This window comes from Podarcis muralis, chromosome 4 (genome assembly GCF_964188315.1).
Source record: "Podarcis muralis chromosome 4, rPodMur119.hap1.1, whole genome shotgun sequence".
NCBI classification, from domain to species: Eukaryota; Metazoa; Chordata; class Lepidosauria; order Squamata; family Lacertidae; genus Podarcis; species Podarcis muralis.
The window spans coordinates 56,077,220-56,099,712 of record NC_135658.1 but is presented as its reverse complement, the minus strand read 5'-3'; the positions used below and the strand labels follow the sequence as shown (position 1 = coordinate 56,099,712).

The window sequence follows — 22,493 nt, the reverse complement described above, 5'->3', positions numbered from 1 at the left end:
TTTTTGGCAATGAATAATTTGAGTTTTAGTTGGATGTTGCAGGAAAAGATTGGAGAGACACATGTTACAGTTTACCCATGTCTTTCATAAATGTATCCTCCATTATTATAAACAACAACAACAAATTAGTTACAGCTGTTCCTACTGAGAATAATGATTGCAACCATGAGGATGTGCTATGGGTGCTTTGCATGCAGAAGATTCCAGGTTCTGTCCCTGTTCAGGTCAAGCTTGCGATGACTCCTATCTGAATCCCCAGAAACCTGCTGCAAGTCCCTGTATGCAGTATTGAGTTAGACGGATCAGTGGTCTGACTCTGACACAACATGCTCTTATGTACTTAGAAATACTACAGTCCTTTTTATGTAGGGTTGTGCAGAATTGTCATTGAGTTTATTTTTCACAGCAAAAGGTGGCATTTTGCAGGGGGGACAGAACTTTCCCAGGGGGAAATAATAATCACCTTTTGCTGTGAAACTGCAATCCCTTCCCATTTCTTGGCAACCCCCCCCCCCAAGAGGGGGCAGAGTGGGGGGTGTAATGGGTTGAGGTGGACTTTGCACGGTCCGCTGACCTGTGTGGGGGCCAGGAATGCAACCCCTGCACAAACGGGAGTTGCCTGTAGTTAATGTTTCGGGTCCTGTTCATGTACTACCTGAAAAATTTCTGTGACAGGGAATGAAATCATGTATGGAGGGAAAAGTCCTATTGAACTTACAGGTTCATAATGTATGGTGTAACATTAACCTTAAGGGAGACAGTGTAGTGGTTCATGACACGTTTGTACATATCTTATGACAAATCAATAAAAATTAAAAGAAGTAAGACTAGGACAGGAGAGATCCAAGTTTGAATATTCACTCAGCCATGAAGCTGTCTGGGGAGTCCTGGGCTAATCACTAGGTCTCAGCATAACCCACATCACACTGTTGGGGGTATAAAATGGGGTGGGGATCATGAGACTAGGGGTGTGGGAGACAGTGATTCACTTCCCCCCTAAAATATTTCAAACCAATGTGGACATGAAGAGAACTGAACTTAAGACTGGCAAAATGAGAAGAATGAGTCCTTGTAGGAAATGTAGGTTTTAAATGCAAGCAACAAACCTACTTACCGACTTCTTCTGTTCAATGATAGTTAACAATACAGTGGTACCTCGGGTTAAGTATTTAATTTGTTCCGGAGGTCTGTTCTTAACCTGAAACTGTTCTTAACCTGAAGCACCACTTTAGCTAATGGGGCCTCCTGCTGCTGCTGCACTGCCGGAGCCTGATTTCTGTTCTTATCCTGAAGCAAAATTCTTAACCTGAAGCACTATTTCTGGGTTAGTGGAGTGTGTAACCTGAAGCGTATGTAACCTCAAGCGTATGTAACCTGAGGTATTACTGTAGTGGGTAACAAGAAAGTAGAATCCTAGCTTGCCTGGTAGAAGCGGGTTTTCTGCTGCCTTGCATTTTAAATTCTTGCTAGTGTTGTTTATAGGGAATACTGAATCGTCCTGGTTGCCTATATTTGAATTTGGCTGAGCCAAATGTCTCAGAAACTATTAGCCTTTAGTGTTTTATAATGTTCTAATAATGTTTTTCCTTTCTCCTGTGGAAACCTGTGAGTCTCTTTGGCTGCCCTTAATGAGTCTGATAAGCTTTTAAAATCTGCTTTGGCCGCTGTATGCTGCAATCACACTGATGTATTTTGGCCTCCAAAATTGTTCATAGTGATGAATGTCACCTGAAAATGAGTGCTTATTAATGTTCATTATGTGGTTAATTCTCTCTTCCTGACATGCATGCGAATACTATTAACATTAATGTTAATGGCACCAGTGAGAAATAGGCACATTGATACCAACACCGTGAGGTGCCTACAGTTTCTCTAAAAGGAAACAGCACATTTCATTGTCGTAGTTTCTGTCTGAATCCTCAGTCTAATATCCTCTGTTTAGAGATTTCCACATGGAAGTTTGAGGAAACGATGAAGAGTCCATATTGTCAACTTTAGCAGCCGCCTCTTTTCATCAGCTGTGGGGAAACTTTGGCACTCCTGATATTGCTGAACCATTGGCCAAGCTTGTTGGGACAGATGGGAATTGGAGTTCAGCAACAACTGGAGAGCTCAGGGTTCCTCACACCTGTTCTTTGTCCCCCACCCCATTATATGTGGGCAGCCTTCTTCCAAGGAAACCTCCATACCAGGCTCTTCCGGTTCCCTCAAGCTTTGAAGTTTGGTGGGGGAAGGAGTGTTCCCTGGCAAAGGGCCTCTTCAGTAACTGCATCTAAGCTGTGGAAATCCTCCGTCTCCTTAATATGGACTCCTGGCACCTTCTTTAATCTCCAATTGACTCCTGGCAAAACAGTCCACCCTGTCCACTCATGCTTTTGATGTCTAGATATATATTAGATTCACATCTTTTAAGACTGTAATTCTATACATTCTCACCTGAGAACAGGTTCCATTGAACTTTGTGGGGCTTACTTCTGAGTAGGCTTGTGTAGAATTGCAATGTTAGTTGCCTTTGAATTGTTTGTATGGACTGGTTGTAGAGTTTCTTACTGCTGTTCTCTTTGAAATTATGTCATTTAATTTCTACTACATGTTTTTGAAGCAATATTTATTGTTCAATAATGATGATAATCTTAATTATGTACTCTGTCTTTTCTCTCATGAGAGACTAAGGAGGTTAACAATAAAGTGTACACAGATATACCCACCACACAAGTTACACATTGCCAGTGGGACTCATAAACAATATAAGAAATATTGCTGTTATAGATGGAAATAGCAATGTTATAAATAGTAACAATAATGTATCAAAACATATGGTAAAATGAATTACAACAATGACCCATAAAAATAGATTCAATAGAGAATTGTATAGTAGCTGAGAAACCACTGGGTAAACTGAGAATACAAAATTCCTCTTTGTGGAATGTTTCTGTATTCTCACTCATTAAAAAGGAGGGTGAGACTGGAGTCCTCTGCACACCTATCTAGGAGAATGATATAGACTTATTTCTGAGTTTACTTGTGCAGAATTGCACTTTGAGTTGTTTAATTCAATCACTCATGTTCTCTACTTCAATTTTATTCATACTTTTTTTTTTTTAAAAAAAAAAGCTTTTATGCCCTGCTTACACTGAACTTGCCTTTGATTTTTGTCTCTTTATATCTAAATAAATATTTGAAGGCAGTTTGGATTCATCAAAGGCAAAAATGCTAAGATATTTTTCTTTGCTCTTTAGTTGCTACAGTTCTGGATTAGATTCTATCCTCTGATAAGTGTGTGCCCAGATGATATTTTGCCTCTAATATGTAAGAGATAAAGGCAATTTTAAATTAGAATGTTGATTAATTATGAATAGGTAATGGGGATTCTTTATATTTACTTATTCAATGAGTCTAAGATGGAAATCAATAGCCTTGAACACTGGATGCAAAGATTGCAGCTTATATTTTGTCTTTTTGCATGTAGTTGCATTAAAATATATCCAACCCTAGGAGTGGTTTCACAAGTGATACAATGACTTTTTAAAAATCTAATATTTTTAGAAACTGGTTGACGTGTTTATTGTACATGCCACAATGACATTTTTAAGATATCTCACAGAAATGCACTTCATTTGCCATGAAAAGGCACTAATGTTAACTGTCAGTCGCTCCTTTTCCCCCTCCACAGAGAAATGCAACCACACCTATTTATCTCTGAAGAATGTGGTTGCTCGTTAGGGTTGTCACTTTTTCTCTAGCTTTGCTCCTGTGCTTTTTAACAGTGGTCTCTCAGAGAAATGTAAAAGCAGAGGCTTTTCTAATCATTTATCTCCACTTGTTTAATTTCTGTGTGTCAGGCTGCTGTTAAATGCACAAAAGCAGGGCTAGAGGGGAGGGGTGGAATGCCACCAGCGGCTGGCGTAAGTGGCATTATTTTGTTGCCAGCATCCAATTAACTATTAATTTAATTCCTTGCATTTTGAGGTAACCCACTTACAAAACATATTTCTTTGGCTCTTAGCAAGCAACCCTGCTTAGTCCTTGGTTCATATTTTTGACAAAATTGTTTTATGCCAAGCCAGGAAACGTCCTATTAATATCTGCACTGCTGTTGGTATTCAGCACAGCACATGGCCCCCGCATTAGTTTGTATTCAAATCTTCTGCCTCTTGTGTATTCAAGTCACATCTGTTTTCTTTGACTAACAAAGTGAAGTTTCTATTGCAGCTGATGCAACCCTGCAGGGTTACTTTGAATCAGCATGTGCTGCTTTTTGCAGCCATTAGCTATGAGAACCTGGACTGCCAGTTATCACTTTGTATCAGTGTCTCACAGTTTTGCCCAGCGGTACTTTGAGAGTCTTCTTTCTCCAGCTTTTTTAAAATAAAAATGATGTCAATTACCAATCTCCCTGTTCTTGCAGTTTGGGTCATAATGTCTAATGGTTAGACCTGGGTTGGGGCCAAGAAAGCTGAACATCTTGATGTTGGAAGGGTAGTGGATGTGGCGGCATGGATGTGGCGAAGGAAGAGGGCAAGGAGGGACTAAGTAGAAACATAGATGGACTTTTTGGGAGTGGTTGTCCCTCCTGAGACAGGCATGAGAGAGAAGCTGTTTGCTTTCCCATAAGAGAACCTGAGAGGAAAAGCTGCAAGGTTGTTATTACAGTTGCATAGGAAACCTGCTGTCCAGGGTGCTGAACCTTCTCCTTCAAGAACAAGTTCTCTTTTTTCTGAGAGATTAGTTTAATCATCAGAATACTGACTATTACAAAAGCATAAAATGTAAAGAGAACTAAAATGAAGAAGAAGAAAGGTATTGTTTACAAAGATCAGTGTAAAAAGTTTTTGTGAAAGAGGACAATGCTACTGGCATCTTAATGAAAGTATGATGATCACTCTTCCTATTTTATTTAAAATAAAAAATTCTGACAATGTTTGGAAGTAATTTCATTTGCTTTATCCAAAACAGTAACACTATTCCTGCTTGTTGTCACATTCTTTGCTCTCTGATCTGAAGTCCATGACTTCTTAGTTAATTAAATTGGTTACAGTTTTCTGCCATGACACCTGAGCAAGGAAATTGCCATCTTCCACGTGAATCCAGTTTCTCTAGCAACCTTTCTTTCATTGCAGTTTGCAGACCAAAAGATAATGCCGTATAATATAAAACAATGTCCAGCTACTGCAAAATCCCAATTAGCAGTACCGTGTCATCCTTAATGAACAGATAAGAGGAAAACGGACTTTAATACCCCTACCCCTTGCTAACTATGTACATTTCTGTTTCTGTCTTGCAGTTTTCGGTGAAGATCTACATACCAGCTTATATTTTGTCAATGCATCTTTGCAAGAGGTAGTGTTTGCTAGCACCACAGGGACTCTGGTGCCCTGTCCTGCAGCAGGGATCCCTCCTGTGACGCTCAGATGGTACCTAGCAACGGGCGAGGAGATCTACGATGTTCCAGGGATCCGCCACGTCCACCCTAATGGCACTCTCCAAATTTTCCCTTTCCCTCCTTCAAGCTTTAATAACTTAATCCATGATAACACTTACTATTGCACAGCTGAAAATCCTTCAGGGAAAATCAGAAGTCAGGATGTTCACATTAAGGCCGGTGAGTACAGTCAAATATTGCTCTGGTTAGTGTGCTGGGTGGTGGTGTAGCATAGAAAAGTGGCTTGGTTCATGTCCAGTGTCTTACTGGCCAGGCAGAAACATGAGAGATGTAATGTTTACAGGAATCAAAATAGGAGAACATCTACACAAGATGTTGTAACTAGGGTGGCAAGATGCAAAAGAGAACAAGGTCTTGCACCCTTAGTAGTTGTGTGACAAGCTGCACAGCTGAAATGCATTTTGCAACATAATTATTCAATGTGCAGGAACCCTGTCTTCTTTTGCATCTGACCCACCCCTAGTTGCAACCTTCCAGATACTGTGATATTTCAGAATACTGGTAGGGGATTGCTTTCAGGAAAAACTATCCTAATCAAACTACTGTATGTAGATGGAAAATTAATAGGCTAGGCTGGACCCTTGACACAATAGTTAGTGAGTGAGTGAGTGAGTTAGTTAGTTAGTTTAAAAAAGCAAATGGCCTGTTGCGTGTTAAAAGACAGAATGTTAAGTCATTTCTTGCTTTATTTCAGATATATCGTCATCAATGAAAACAAATGCAACTGAATCCACTTGATGTTAAATTCTGCATGTTACTAAATTGCTACTATAGAAAATTTGATTTAATATAGAGTATGAAATTAAATATAAAGCAAGTTGGTTTTATGTGTTGTGAAAGAATTCACAAAGTCCCATTGTGCCAGTAATATGCTTACGTTAGAGCCAAGGATGATTTCCCACAAAAATAATAATCACATTTTCATCTTTGTTAACAGCTTTCTCTTTCGCTTCATCTGTTTCCACTCACTAAAACAAATCTTTGGGGACATCTGTGTTACAGACTCATATGCATTTAACTGCCATAGCTTTCCTTTATAAACGCAGGGTGGGCCATTTTTCAAAGGGTTCTTCTCTGTTGTTTCGTTTACCAACACTCTCTATTATGGGGAACTTGAACCTCATTGGCATAGCCTGTGACAGGACCTAATCAAATGGTGAGATCTAGTGAGTCTTTCCAGGTCTACTTAGTCAGGGTCCCATATAGCACCAGAACCCTAATGTTATTCAAGACTGAGTAGAATATCCTAACCCTCCTTGGTTCTTCCAATAAAGTTGTTGATATACTCTTGGTCTCTAGGCATTGTTCTACTATAAATGCCTGATACGTGGGTGGTGCTGTGGTCTAAACCACTGAGCGTCTTGGGCTTGCCGATCAGAAGTTGGCAGTTTGAATCCGCACAACGGTGTGAGCTCCCGTTGCTCTGTCCCAGCTTCTGTCAATCTAGCAGCTCAAAAGCATACCGGTGCAATTAGATAAATGGGTACCACTGCGCCAGAAAGGTAAAAGGCATTTCCGTGTGCTCTGGCTTCCGTCAGGGTGTTCTGTTGCACCAGAAGTGGTTTAGTCATGCTGGCCACATGTCCCAGAAAGCTGTCTGTGGACAAATGCTGACTCCCTCAGCCTGAAGCGAGATGAGCGCCACACCCCATAGTCACCTTTGACTAGACTTAACTCTCCAGAGGTCCTTTACCTTTTTACTATAAAAGGATTCAAAAGAACACATAGAAGGCATTTTCTTCCTGGTATCAGAAGCAGTCAAAGCTGCCTATATGGGTTGCTCAGAAGTCTCAAACTTCATACAAGTAGATCTTTTGCTAGCCAATACACTTTGACATCAGTTATCATCCCTCTCCAGCATGAGTCAGGCAGCAGTTCTTTGGGGTCACATCCTCGCATCAAAAGAGTCCATCAAGCAGTCTCTCTATCCTTTTCTGAATCTCAGCAGAGTCTCAATATAGTCCTCAGGGCTTTAATGAAACATCCTCCTTCCTTGTGGGACACCTTTGGGAGATGAAAAGACTAAGGAGTACGCTCTACACAAATCTGGAGCCCCAAAGATGGTTGAATGGCATCTTGTACGTCTCCTTCCAGCAAATTCTGCAGCCAAGCTGGTGCCAAATGTACTGCTCTGCTTTCCTTTGGACCACATCAGCAAGGCTGGGGGGTGGGTCTTGTTGTCTGGGCAGCCCAGAAGCTCCATACAAACTGTCGAGGCGTGTACCTTGGAGTGGTCACTTTAGTGCTGCTAACACAGCAGAAACAACATGGGGGGCAGCAGTTACGAGTTACCAGTCTCTGCAGCCACTTTGATTCTCCAGTGGTTTGACTTTGGCCCTGGAGGCACACGCCATTGTTTCTCTCGACAGATGGATGCCAAGAATAACAAATAATATATGGTGTCCTCTGCTTTCCCCTGTTCAGTCACCAAATAGCTTCATCTATGAAATGGTTATCAGACTATCAGAACTGTTGTTCACAAGTTTCACGAGGCTGGAGTAAACGACTGATATATTAATATACAATGCTACAACATTAGTAGAAAGAACTAACATGTCATTGGATGGTGGGGCCCAACATTTTTCAAGCTTCTGGACAAAACCGCCAGATAGTAAGACATGAGTAAACAATGGAAGAAAAAACAACACTGTTCCCATTTCCCTAGAATGCATTTTAACTCATCTGTCAAATGTTCTTCATCCTGAGTGAATACAATTTTTCAAGGTCCATTTCAAGAGAACTATAGCAGAATTTGATGCTGTTGTAGGTTTTTGATTTGGGCAAATTTGGCCAGAGGGCTCCTGAAAGCTAAAGGACTCGTAGGCCTCGATATGTTTTGCCTACGTTTCTGCAGGAGAATGCATTTTTCTGCATTCTTTCACTACCTGATGTCTCCTTATTTTGCTGTGTTTTAGTTTTACGGGAACCATATACAGTCCGTGTGGAGGACCAGAAAGCCATGAGAGGCAATGTAGCGGTCTTCAAGTGCATTATCCCCTCCTCTGTGGAGGCATACATCACTGTTGTCTCATGGGAGAAAGACACAGTCTCACTCGTCTCAGGTAGGCCTTGACTTCATGGTCCCATACCACCTTCAGCATATACTTTTTCTGCTATGTTTGATGTTTCCTTTGAGTTGAAGGTAGCTGGCACCAGTATTCTGGAATGCCTTCCCTACTGAAATAGGAAAGGTCCCTTAGTATTGGCATACTTCTGACTCCTGAAAACATGCCTGTTTAGGCAAGTGTTCCCCTAAACTGAATTTCTGTTCTTACTGTATTAATTGTTTTTAGCTGTTTTAATTGCCATGCTTTTTAGCTGTTTTTTAAATCATATATTTTAATGAAGGTTGTTTTAGTGTCCCAATGGAATGGTCATGGCGTGTGTTTTTTAGTTATCTATGATTTTTATAATTGATTTTATAGTTGTAAACTGCTTAGAAACCACTTTAGCATGTAAGTGGTAAACAACTTAATTATAGATGTGCATGTGTGTGACAGCAGATTATATATCATCTTGTCAATGGATGAGGATGAATTTATCAACACGTTAGATGGTGTTGCATGGTAGAGGGTGAGATGAAACAGTCCTCTTCCCCTGGGCTTAATTTTAAACAGGTTTGGTATATTGCTATCATAATATTTGCTGGGTTGTGATTGCTGAAGTTTGGTTACTTATACTTGGTTTAGCCCCAATAAAGCCTGCAACTAGTTTCCATACTTGGTATTGCATACTGACTATAATAAGTAATATTTACAGTGTTTCACAAGTATGCTATTCAAATGTCCTTTAATAAATTACATGTTTCAAATAATGTCTGCTATGTAAGATATATGTATTTATTTGTATTATTGGCATATTGTAAAAGGAGTTTCATTGCTTTGTCAGGTGAAAAATGTAGACTGATAGCTGAAAAGTATGCCATTTTCATAATAAAACTTACTTTCATTAGCTTTTTTAAAATGTGTTGACTTCAGTACAGTATATAAAAAGTCTACATTAAGAACATGTAGTTTCCTACAAATGGTAAAAAAACAACCCTAAGTGATTTATGTCCATGCTATTAGTAGAGATCTTTGGAATACTTTTAAATCCAAATGCTTGGATTTAGACTTTTCTTGCACCAGTGGGACCATCCTTTAAGCAGAGTTCCATTCAGAGACACTCCCACTGGTAGAAAAAGGAGACCCAAACTTTTGCTGATTTCCCATTCCCCTTGCAGGAAGTGGTCCTGGGGGCAGAATGGGGAATTGGCAGAAGTTACATTATGTGTAAGTTGTTAACAACACAGTTTTATACACACAAGAGGTGTAGATGCCATTTTTATGTATGTGGACAGACAGATACTGACTACTGTAGTATGAAGACAGTAAAAAAAAGTTGACTGCTGTAGTAGGACTTATAGTCCCTTGTAAGCGAACCTCCTATATGTGTAAGGGTAGAAATTAAATTGAATATGTGCGCTAGTAAATGAAGCTTGCATTTGACAAGCATAGATGTATGTTGAACCCTGATGTTCTATCTCTCTCATAATAGCTTTGCTTGCTCTGTGTTGTAGAATGCCATCTTCAGAGGTAAATTCCATGCCCCGCTTTTTAATAGTTACAAAGAGATTCCATTTTCAGACTTACTTAGTTCTCAATGCCCCTTGAAATTTGTGCCAAATTTCAACTTTTTGTTTTGGGTGGTTTGGAAATACTAATGATCATTTTGAGAAAAAGCAGAACACATGTCATGTTTTCAGATTTGGTTGTTTTTTGTATTTGGGGTGTCCTGCACTATGTGGCTACCAAACTACATAGCTGTAGCCCTAACAATTACATGTCCCAGTGCCTTCCTACTTGGCTGTTTTGGTGCATGGCTTGTCTTGTCTTGGCATGCTATCCATGGCTTGGTTGCATCTCAAACTTCTACTGGTTGGGCTTTCTCCAAAGAGCTAGCCATAAGATATAGCCCAGATTTGGCCCATGGTTTATAGGTCATAGTTTGTCCAGGAGAGCTGAAAGCCTGGGTTTGGATGACATATTAAGCAAAACTATTTTGGAAGACTGTGAACCAAATTATGAGACACAAAAGTAGAATTCTGCAATGAAAATAGAAGCAGATTACTGAAATGAAAGAACGATACAAATGGGTTGCAGTAATATGATATTCTCAGTGGTTTGTGGGAAGTGAAAGTACAAAGTAGTATTGAGATTTTCTTGGCAGATGCTTGATACTTCTTTAGTTGACTGCAGTACAAACAGATGTGAACTTTACCCTGCTGATTTATATTGAGCGCTCTGTTCAGACAAATAAAGCTTCAGCCACCCCCAACGCCACCAATGCCCTTATGTCACAATGACAGAGCCTATGACTTTGGTCTAGGGTTGCAAGAAATATGGACTCACATGCAGTTAATTAAAAAGAACAACACTATAGGCAGTAGTAATTCACTAGTCATCACCTTCAGAGACATAAGGCTTTTCATGGTCTGGGTCCATGTTGAGCTCATATGTTTGGTTTCTTTCGTTCTTTTCTTCTCAGCAATTTGGCACAAATTAAAATATAGCAGTAAAGCACAGCATGCAAATTATGGTTTAACTCTACATTTCAAATGGTAATACTAGCTCAGTTTACTTATCTGCTTTTGAGGGGGACAGGAAAGACAGGACTCATTTATTGCAATGAGTATTTCAGAGAGATGATGAAAATTTAAATACTGGGGAGTGAGGAGAAGAACGAAGTTTGTTACTCTGCAGGGAAACCTCTTGGAACAATGTGATTTATAATTATGGTATGTATGAGCTACTCCTGCTGACTAAGGGAGCTTGATGGCTTACTTCTTCGCACTAGTTTCCTCTGCCCTCAGCCACTAATCACTGATAGCTGGTTCTGTATTTCACTCTTATTTGTCTTAACAAGGCTGCTTGCAATACACAGATGGGGGTGGTCTTAAAAAAAAAGAGAGAAACAAAAAAAGTGTTCATTGATTCCTCGCTCATTACAGAATGAATAATTAACAAACAACTCATGTTCCTTTAAGTGGCTATCACTCCCTAGGGTGAGATGGGGAGGGGGCAGAGAGATGACTGCAAAGGATGAACAGAGGAAATAAGTGGGGAAATGCTGAGTGTATGGAAATGAATGGAGAAAATATGAAGAGGTCAAGTGAGGAAAAGAATAGGAAGGAAGCAAAGAAAGGGCTTCTTTGTGTATCAGGAGATGGGGGTTCCAGTTAAGCACTTTAGATTTTTCCCAAATGGTGTCGCCAGATTTCCCAAAGCTGCACTACCATTTTATTTCCCCTCCCCTCACACCACTATTCTCTTTGCTATGTATGGGGTCATCAGGAATTTTTGGGCACTTGGACACCCAGTGTCAACTAATAACAACAGAGGTTTTCAACCTTTCTGGGTTCTTGACCAACTACATTCTTTCTGTGGCACTCCTGTGGGGTTCAGGAGCCCAGTTATGTCACCCCTTGCCTGCAGAGCTGGCAGCCCCTCACCCCTTTTCAAACACTCTCCCTTGGGGAGTGTTCCCTCAGCCTCCTTTCCCCTCTTCTTGGGAGTCCTCTGGGCAGTCACACTGCCCCACAGGGACCTGGGAAGCACCCCCTGACCAGCCCCAGAGGCACCATTTGCCTGTGGAGCTTGTAGCCAGGGCTGCTGCAACAAAACAGCTATGCAAGCCTTTGGGAGGCAGATACACGAGAGGGCATTAATGGAAAGAGGGAAGGAAAGAGGGACAGAGGCCAGTGTTGCCCATGGTACCCCTGACCATCCTTCAAGGCACCTCAGGGTGCCACAGCACACTGGTTGAAAACCACTGAATAACACAAACCACCCAATTGTCTTTATAGATCAGTGTCATAAAGCCAACACGGAAGTCTCATTTAGGGACTTGTTGAAGTTGTTGTGGCTGGAAGTGGTACTTAGGGACTTTCCCACTTAATCAGTTGAAAGGTTCATCATGATGCCCACCCAGGTCCATGAAGAGGGAGGGGAAGCTGAGTACACTTGCCCCAGGCCTCAGAGGACTAAGCTGGCCAGGGGGGGCCCTCCAAGGATCGGCTGCTTTTTTGTTTGAGTTTATAACTTTATTCTAATAAGACACTCACCCCATGCCTCAGACTTGGGGCTGCACCCACCTCCCCAAATGTCAGTAGTAATCCTGTCATCAATAAGTATTCAAATTGGTGTCCTTCTGCTGCACAACTCTGCTCATAGTTGGCCTCTTGTTGGCCTCTGCGAGAACAGGATGCTGAACTAGATGGGCCATTAGCCTGATTCAGCAGGTTCTTATGTTCAGTTTATATGAGTCTGGCCAGACTCTTTGGGCTTCCCTTTGGTCTTCCTGGGTTGATGAGCTGCAGTACTTAATCCGCCTGACACTGCAGCACACCAAAGCCAATAGCTCTCTCAGCCTTGGAACTGTCCCAGTGGTATAAGGAGTAAGGTGCTTGTGCTTTGTTGACAGAATTCCCAGTTTGAGTCCTCTGACACCATACAGAACAGGGGTGGAGAGGCAGCCAGATTCTGTCTGGCACCTGTCTCTTCCAGACCTCCAACCTGATGTCTCCTCAGAGGAGGTGCAGGGGTCTAGAACCCCACAGTGGCTGTGACCCTGAAGACTTCTTTCAGGACTATTTATTATGGTCTTTACCAACTCAAGGCCATGAGTGGCTTGATCATGGCAGTGTAGCTGGAGAGTGCCAAAAGCAGTATTCCCTGTTCTTAATTTTCCTCAGAGGCTGCATCTGACCAAGGAAGCTCCCTGCAAAGTGCTGACAGACTTGATGTGAAGAATAAAACTGATGTAGGAGCTCATTCATTTTAATGAAAGTATGCTTTACTGCTCAAAAGCCATTATGTGATAAAGCTTTTGTCTATGCATGTGGTTTAGCTGAGGATTTTCAAGTGGCTCAGAGTAGAAAACCTCCACTGTGAATGATGACTAACCTGTGTTTTATTTTGATATGAAGAGAAGTTGACATTTTGGATTAAGCTGGAAATGGTGTTGCCCTATGAAGCTGATTGAAAAGTTTAATGAGTTAAAACAAGACCACATTATTAGAGACACTGACACACCATTGACGTGGGCGCAATATTGCAGAGACTGGATAATCTTCCCAAAGTCAACTAATTGCTAATATTATACCCATTCATATAAAATGCAGCATGGGACCAAAATTTGTTTTGAAATGATATTTCATTGAGGTTCTTCTTTTTTTTACTTAAACATGAGTGTTTACAGAAAAGACAAAACAGAAAGCAAAACCCTGAACAGTTTCTCTCAGTGATTTTGCTCTTGTTTGCTACTATACAGAAAACCACAAACTAGCAGTTCTTGTTGACATTGTGAAAAGTGGTCCTTTGAAATTATATTTGACAAAGGCATTTTATATGCACCTGTAATTTTATATATATAACCAGAAATCCAAACAGCAGCTTTCCATTTTGTCAGTAATAATTTACCTGATTTTTCACTTTCTAAATGTGCTCAGCATTTGAATCAAGCTGTAACTTTATTCATAATTTACATGGAAAATAATCTAGATTTAAAAAATATTTTAGATCAAGATTATAGCTAAAAATATAGCTAAAGAACTTGAGGTCATGTAAAATAATAATTCACAAAGGGCTATGTTTTTGTTTTAAACCCCTGAAACATGGTTGTAAAAAATAATTATATTTGCTAGAGTAATATTTAATCTGTTCTATATCTAGGTGCTTAAAATTTAATTTGGAGCTTTCTTGTGAAGCCATTGATTGGCCCTTTTACAGCGGCCAGTCATTTACCAGTATATATTATATTCATTTACCAGAATATATATTAGAGGTGCCTAATATATAACTGACCCCCCCCCCCCAGCAGACTACTTGGTTATTTGAGTATAACAAGCATGTGTGTGTAAATAATATCTCAAATGCTCATCATTCAATAATTCCACTAATACAGGTTTTTAGGATATCCGTTATTTTTGAAGCAGAAATGTATGTTTTTATCAGGCACTCAAATGCTATTAATGTTGAACCAGTAGAAATGTTTACCGCAGGCCACAGAGACCAACATGATGCCAGGATTTCAGCTGACAGAGGAGTGTGATCCATACAGACCTGTCAACAAAAGCAGGTCAGCAGGATTGAGCAAGGGGGGAAAATCAATAATTCTTTGAATTAATCATGTGGCTGCCAGGGAGAATTATGGGTGCATGAAATGAAGTGCGTAGGTATACATACAGCTATAGCACCTATTGCTTTTTCTTTTTCTTTGAGGGGGAAAAAACCCCTGTTAGGTTTCTCTGATTCTTTTTGATCTTGTTTCATTCTCCCATATTTTAGTGGGGTCAAGATTGTCCTGTGTATCTGCCTAAAATTCAGAGTCTTGACATCAGGCAAGTTGCTGAATGCTTGCCAGAGAGCAGGGGAGAACATATTGTCGTCCTTGAGGCTGATTTCCCCCCTTCTATCTGAATTGTTTGCATTAACAGCTATGAATTAATAGAGGAGGGCTGGGTTCATTGTGCCTGAGCCTCGATAGATAATGGTGCATCCTGTGGAGTGAATTGGACTCTAAAGCAATTAATGCTTCATTGCACAAGAGTTAAAAACATTCATTGCTCTGCTGTTGATGTCTCAGGTGAGCTACTGTCCTGGCATCTAACTGAGCACTTCTGCTGTAGGAGCTTTGACCTTTCTGAATAATAATAAAAAAATCTACACCTCTGTATTTGTGTTGACCTAGCTTCTCTGTCTGACTCTCTTTCTCTCAGCTGTACCTCACAGGTAGCCATGCTCCATTCTCTTCTTACTGAATATGAAGAACTGGAATGTCAGCCCTATAGATGCTCTTTAGATCTCTGCTTTGGATTTTTATTTTTTAAATGCTTCCTTATTGTTATTTATTTTATTAGAATTGTGACTTTAAAAAAAAATCTTTTGAGGTTTTTTTATGTAGCTTAGGGAGAACTGCTTTTGTTGGACTGCTAATAAGCTGAATAAAGAAATGAATATAAATAAAAGTGTATGGCAATCAGAAACAGCAAAAATATAAAAACCTACAAGGGAGCCAGGAAAAATGATGCTACAAGTTAACTTTACAAATGGTAAGAACCAGTGCTTTTTTTCTTAAAAAATGTTTAGGGGTACTCTCATTTCCCTACTCATATTGAAATAATGGCCCTCAGTGAGGCCAAACTTAGATTCACAAAATGTATGTGTCCCCCCACGTCCCTTCAGGAAAAAAATAACACAGGTAAGAACATAAGAAGAGCCTACTGGATTAGGCCAATGGCCCATATAGTCCAGCATCCTGTTCTCACAGTGACTGACCAGATGTGGGAAACTGCCAGACCGAAACCCAGTACATGAGCCCCTCCTGTGGTTTCTTGCAGCTGGTATTCAGAAGCATTACTGCCTCCATCTGTGAAGGCAGAGCATAGCCATTGATAGCTCTCTCCTCCATGAATCCTCCTTTAAGGCCACCCAAGTTGGTCTCTTATGGGAGAAGATTCCATAGTGGTGTGGGGAGGCTCGCCCCCGCCGCCGCAGGCCACATTCCCACAAGGTCAGTTGTGCTGAGGGCTGCATACTGGTGGTGTGGGGACCATGAGCCAAAATTGTGTGGATACCCGTTTTCCTTCTCTTTCTTTCTTCAGCACCCCCTCCGCCCTACCAGTCCCAACATTTGCCATCTACTTGGAATCATTTACCCTTGGGCCACAGGTTGTCTTCCCTAGAGCTTATTCAGAGGCAAAAAATAGTACAGTGGTATCTTGGTTCCTAAACTTAATCCGTTCTGGAAGTCTGTTCCAAAATCAAGGCATATTTTCCTATAGAAAGTAATGCAAAACAGATTAATCCAATCCAGACTTTTAAAAACAACCCCTAAAACAGCAATTTAACTTGAATTTGACTAACGAAACCATTGATCCATAAAATGAAAGCAATAATCAATGTACTGTACAATAAAATAAATAAGACAGTATTGTAGATGATAAAAAAAAATTTTAAAAAAATTTCTTACTTGCACTGATGATCATCATTGTTTGGATGGGGGGCTTTTATCTGTTTCTGCAGTCACACAGTCAGTCAATCAGTAGCTGAACTGGGTTCCACACAGTCACAAAAACAAATTAACTGAAAAAGCCTCAAAAACAAAAATGCAAAATAAATAGCAAAAACAAAAGTGCCAAACTTAATCCATTCCGGAAGTCTGTTTGACTTTTGAAATGTTCGAAAACCAAGGCACAGCTTCTGATTGGTGCAGGTGCACTGGAAACAATAGGCAACAGCCGCATTGGACATTCGGCTTCTGAAAAATGTTCAAACACTTACTTACAGGTTTTAAGACGTTTGAGAACCAAAACATATGAGAACCAAGGTACCACTGTACTTGCCAGTGTTGTATGCAGTTTCTTAAGTGCTTCTATTGATATACTTTCTCTGGAGCGATGGGAGCAGCACGTCCCTACCCTGCCCCAGGTAATACACTAGACCCAGTCCTGCACCTGTAACTTATAAAATGTGCATATATAATGGGAGGTGAAGGAGGAGCTTGCCTTGCTGCTGTTGGGGTGGAGTGGACCGCGAAGGAGAATTTGTGTGCATTTGCTCCTTTAGAGGAAGAAAAAAGCCAAGGGAATTTATTGTTGACGTAGTAAGTCATTGCTGCAAGGAAGTATGCAGGCTTGCACAATCCCCCATGTTTTTGACACCCCACCTTGAAACAGCTGCATGAGAACTCATGCAGCATAGTGAATAAGCACCTGCTCTCTGCTGCACCAAATCACACTTGAAGGCTACAGAACGATACATTGAAAACACTCATGACAAGCTGCTATGTGGCTGTACCCTAAACAGTAGCTTCTATGCCCTTTTCTTTAATGCGTAAAGGATTTATCCTCTGTAAAACAGCAATAGCTTTAGGGGGGGGAGAGAAGATACATACATAAAATGGTGGCAAAAACCTAGAGCTTTGCCTCTGCTTTGTTGTGAATTTGGTTACAGACAGCCAAGAAGATTAATGTTCCTGTGTCTGATCTTACAGGCCACCTACTGTAAGAGAGAGTGAGAGCTGCATTCTCCCCTCCCCCTAAACAAATGCACATTCTATATTTTTCAGATGTCGAAAATTGTCATGTACAACTAGAAGAAGGTCACTTTTAGCTCTTCACCTAGGGATAAAATCTGGCTGAATTCCATTTGGGGAATGGCCTAGTACTTGATGTCTGCTTTCACTGTGAATTCAAATTTATTTTCTCCTTTTATCTATGGGCTTTTAGAAACAAATGGATCGTGATGTGCTACTTCTGGAAGGTCAGGGCTACCCAGTTCAGGGATTCTGTGATTCAGCAGAGAAAACAGAGTAGACTTGCATCATTTTTCTTTCAGATAATGCTGCAAATGACTTGCATGTTTGCTTCTCTAATCTGTTTTCCAAAAGGTGGCCCCAGAATTGCTGAGAAGGTTTGGAAAAGGCATTTGGATTCAGGGAACATGTTTGAATGTTGGTTTCTGAATTACAAAGCTGTGGGCTTTGATCTCCTCAGAGCAGCCACCTCTCTGTAGCCTTCCAAATGTATACCATGGGCAAAGGTAAAAGTAAAAAGGTAAAGGTAAAGGGACCCCTGACCGTTAGGTCCAGTCATGGAAGACTCGGGGTTTACCGCGCTCATCTCGCTTTATTGGCTGAGAGAGCCGGTGTAAAGCTTCCGGGTCCTGTGGCCAGCATGACTAAGCCGCTTCTGGCGAACCAGAGCAGCGCACGGAAATGCCGTTTACCTTCCCACCGGAGCAGTACCTATTTATCTACTTGCACTGCATGCTTTCGAACTGCTAGGTTGGCAGGTAAAAGTAGCTGTGTTAATTAAACCAAACTCACAAAGAAAAAGTAGGTTTAACAGACTGAGTATAATGATTCCCCCCAAAAGAGTTTCTGGGCAGACCTCTGACAAAAAAGAGAAGGAAGATAATTGAGCCCTGCTCTGCTGCTCACATGCTGGTCATTGGCTTGCAGAATCAATTTCTAGGGCTCCATGTGATTCTTTGGAGACATTTTGGATATCTAATGACATTAAACATCTTTTGCTCACACACTAATGATAATTTTCGATGTGCATTTGATTACAATTTAATGAAGGTCATTAAAGCTGGAAGAAGAAGGACCCAAATTAACACATTTTATCTGCATTGGTGCAGCTTCTCAGAATAATAACTGGACCAATTTGGAACGAGCTATTGTCCTTCTACTAATAAAAAAAACTCTTTGCCCTCAAAGTCATGTTGTTCAAAAGAACACAATGTCTGAAGGGCCAGCTAAGGGACAATAAGAGTGTGGAACATCCCACAAGGTCACAACCCCTTAGAGTGTTCTCAGCCCTCTCTTAAATCAGAGGGAAGGGCTTGAGGACACCCCCAAGTCTCTGCTTGTGGACCCATCATGCAGGGAGGGCTAGGCTCTTGCAGGCCAACTGCCATTCTTAGAGTCTTCCTTCTTTTCTGGAGGAATGGCTGTTGAATATCCTCCCTTACAATCTGTCTCTGTCCTGTAACTTTCTCTGCTGAGGCATCTTATGCACTTGCCCCCTCAAGGTGACCAATTTTTATGTATTTAAAATGCCAAGGGAGCTTTCCTGATGAAACAATATAAGTCAGTAGGTGCGATGTAATGCTAGTCATACGCAGAGTAGACCCATGGAGATCAATGGACTTAATTCTAGTTTTTGTATAACTTGGTTTGATATAATGAAGTATGTTTTGAAAGAGCAAAATATTCAGGGGAATTTATCCAGACTTTGATGGCACCGACCTTAAATGCAAGCCAAACCAAAGGCATTGCCCAGCAGACTTTGCAGCCTGGCTGTATGCTTCAGAATTTCTCATTAAAGCATTGGCCGGAGGCAAGTACCCATCCACTCATCAGAAACTGGGGTATCTTATGCTCCTGCCTGCTCAAGGTGAAAAATGCCTGTGTATTTAACTAAATAGGCTCCCATTAAGGATGCAAAAATAGCATTGATTTTATTTAAGAGGAACAGCCTGAATAAATGGTGCAGTTAAACGGCTACATACAAATCATCTAAGCTTCAACAGTTTTAATTCAGAGGAAATAAGATATTCTGCAGTAATGTTCTGTAGGAGGAAGTTAACAGATACAAAACACATGAGATGCTCACTTAATTGAACCTATAGAGGCCTTCCTTTCCCCCCTCAAACAAACACACTGGCAAGAAATGCAATATCATCTGCAATAGATTCTAGTTTAAGCCACTTAACATGCACTGATGCTTCAGATGAGGCATAAACTAGAAGATTAAGATGCAGCTTGAAATCAGCCACAACATATGCCATTTCTAAAAAGACATAACTCCAAAATATCAATAGAGAAAACCATGTAAAAGAAGAGGGCCAGGACCTTTGCAATTCCAAAGGCTTTAATTGAATTTGCATGCGCTGATGAATACCTTCATTACCTTTTAAATGTTCAGTCTTGCTGCTTCCTTGCAGTAAATGCTTAAATAATAGCATAGTTAACAAGAAGATGATGCCATATAAGCCAGGGTGACTTTGGATAGTGAACAGATGGGGAAGCACCGCTTTTTGTGTTTCCAGGAGAAATATTGACAAGGGAGCTTTCACAACTGCAGGATGAGATGTGTGATGTTACATCCACATATTGTGCATACAAGTGTGGGAGAAATGTTTGCTGGAAAGAAACACACACACACACACACACACACACATATACCACACTGTGCCACCTGAAAAAGATGAGGCAAGTTCAAAACCCTGCACCCAAAGCAATTCTAATGTGCCCTGAGAATGAGGCAACAAAGAAGGTCTTCTGGGGAAAACTTTAGAGAAACTGGAGGACAGATTTTGTCACAGGAAAAGTGCACATGAAAGGTAGATGTGGACTGCTTATTTGCCCACAAGACAAAGTATTCTTGAGTGGTGGGCTTTATGTTTTTGTCAGCAGTCTATGAAAGGCCGTGCACTCATGCGGACTAGTTTTAGGAGTAGATGGAGTATTTAGCTGAAATTTACCTTTCGCCTTTCCTTAGGTCAGGCTTCCTCCAACTCAGACCTCCAGATGTTTTTGGCCTACAACTCCCATGATCCCTAGCTAGCAGGACCAGTGGTCAGGGATGATGGGAATTGTAGTCTCAAACATCTGGAGGGCTAAGTTTGAGGAAGCCTGCCTTAGGTGGTGCTGGTCCTCTGCATCTTGATGCAGAATGCTGCTCACAACAATCTGGCACTGTTAAGGCACTCATATTTGTAAGCACCTTCAGGTTCTTATTATATAAATTTAGGTGTAGAAAACAGTGCTGAGCTGATAATTTAATGGTTTTGTGCCATCTGGCATTAACAATGATGGTGTATGCTTTTCTTGGATTCTATAGTTATTGGAGTGGGAGACAGTGAGGACACCTCATCTGCTGTACTGTATGACTGACAATGACACCATGCTGGGTTTCAGGGAGGAAGATGTGACAAAATAGTTCATAGCCAGCCACATTGTGGCATGAGGTGTGGCTACCTGGCCCGTGTGCTTAACATTATTATGATAGCTTTGTATGGGACACCCACTTATTGCTGATGAAGATGCACCTGGAAGATCTGCCTCCATCTTCATTCTGATTCTGCTGCTGTGAGAAGCCCATGTAAACTAAATGTTAGGTACCCCTGCCCGTACGGGCCAGTCTTGACAGACTCTAGGGTTGTGCGCCCATCTCACTTAAGAGGCTGGGGGCCAGCGCTGTCCGGAGACACTTCCGGGTCACGTGGCCAGCGTGACATCGCTGCTCTGGCGAGCCAGAGCCACACACGGAAACGCCGTTTACCTTCCCGCTAGTAAGCGGTCCCTATTTATCTACTTGCACCCGGGGGTGCTTTCGAACTGCTAGGTTGGCAGGCTCTGGGACCGAACAACGGGAGCGCACCCCGCCGCGGGGATTCGAACCGCCGACCTTTCGATCGGCAAGCCCTAGGCGCTGAGGCTTTTACCCACAGCGCCACCCGCGTCCCAAACTAAATGTTAGACTACGGTATTTGAGACAGTGTTTCTGATTTGGTTTGCTTATATCAGAGCTTGGCACAGATGAAACAGGGCATCCCTCTCTACAAACCAGACTTCTGTTGCAGTGTATGGGTCTGAATATACCTGTGGTTCTACTATGTGAAAATGCCTACTTGATAGTAAAAAAAAGCAGTGTCTTGTGGCACCTTAAAATCTGAAAGAGATCACCATGGCTACCCCTCTGGAAATTTTAACAATAGAAGATAATAGATGATGATGAGAATGATCTTTATAGTTTAATTTGGGTTGTTGAAATGCTTTCCCAGGGCATTGCATGTAGATATTAAAGGGCAAATAATAGCTGCACCGGAAGTCTTAACCAACAACCACTTACACATAAACTGAGATTTAACTGACTTCACAGTGAGAGTTAAAAATTCAAAGTTCATAACTTCCATTGCTATTTATGTTATGAGGTGTTTCTCGGTAATCTACAAAATCTAAGTTATTAGAAATCTCTCTATATGCTAAGGGATCTGGTTTCTTCCCTTTTAACTTTGAGATAAACCAGGCAAGGTGATGATAAAGAACTGTGCTAATACAGGGTGTGTCACCCTCTCCTTAGGGTCATTCCATGTTTGTGTCAGGATCGCTAAGCACTCAACTTGAAATGGCTTGAAAGAAATTGGCCCCATTTATAAATTGTTTTACATTCAGCAGCAGTTACTCTTTATTCACATATCTTTCAAACTGGGGTGTGCTGGTGCAGGGAAGAACATTGATCCTTGGTCTTTTATTCATGATTTGGAACAGCCCATGTTGTAGATTGAGGGAGTTCATTATGGACTAGCCAAGAGCTAGACAATATGGCACCTTCCCGATGCTGCTAAAGTACAGCTCCCATCACCCCCAGTCTTTGGCCATGTTGGCTGGTGCTGGAGCCCAGCCATATCTGGAGGGCACTGCATGGGCTACCCTACTACCTGAATTTACAAGAAGACAAAGTGTTTAGTGTAGAGATGGGCAAGTAGCCATCTTATGG

At 41.2% G+C, this 22,493-nt stretch overlaps 1 protein-coding gene across 6 annotated transcripts in view; it reads left to right on the top strand.

Annotated features, from left to right (window-relative positions):
• The window catches only part of DSCAM (DS cell adhesion molecule), a 333,350-nt gene that overhangs the window by 62,601 nt on the left and 248,256 nt on the right, over positions 1 to 22,493 (top strand). For all 6 annotated transcript variants that reach the window (XM_077927351.1, XM_077927352.1, XM_077927353.1 and 3 more), the window contains exons 2-3: positions 5,285 to 5,602; positions 8,359 to 8,505. In XM_077927351.1, coding sequence (XP_077783477.1) covers positions 5,285 to 5,602; positions 8,359 to 8,505 — 465 coding nt within the window. The remainder of the gene's footprint in view (positions 1 to 5,284; positions 5,603 to 8,358; positions 8,506 to 22,493) is intronic.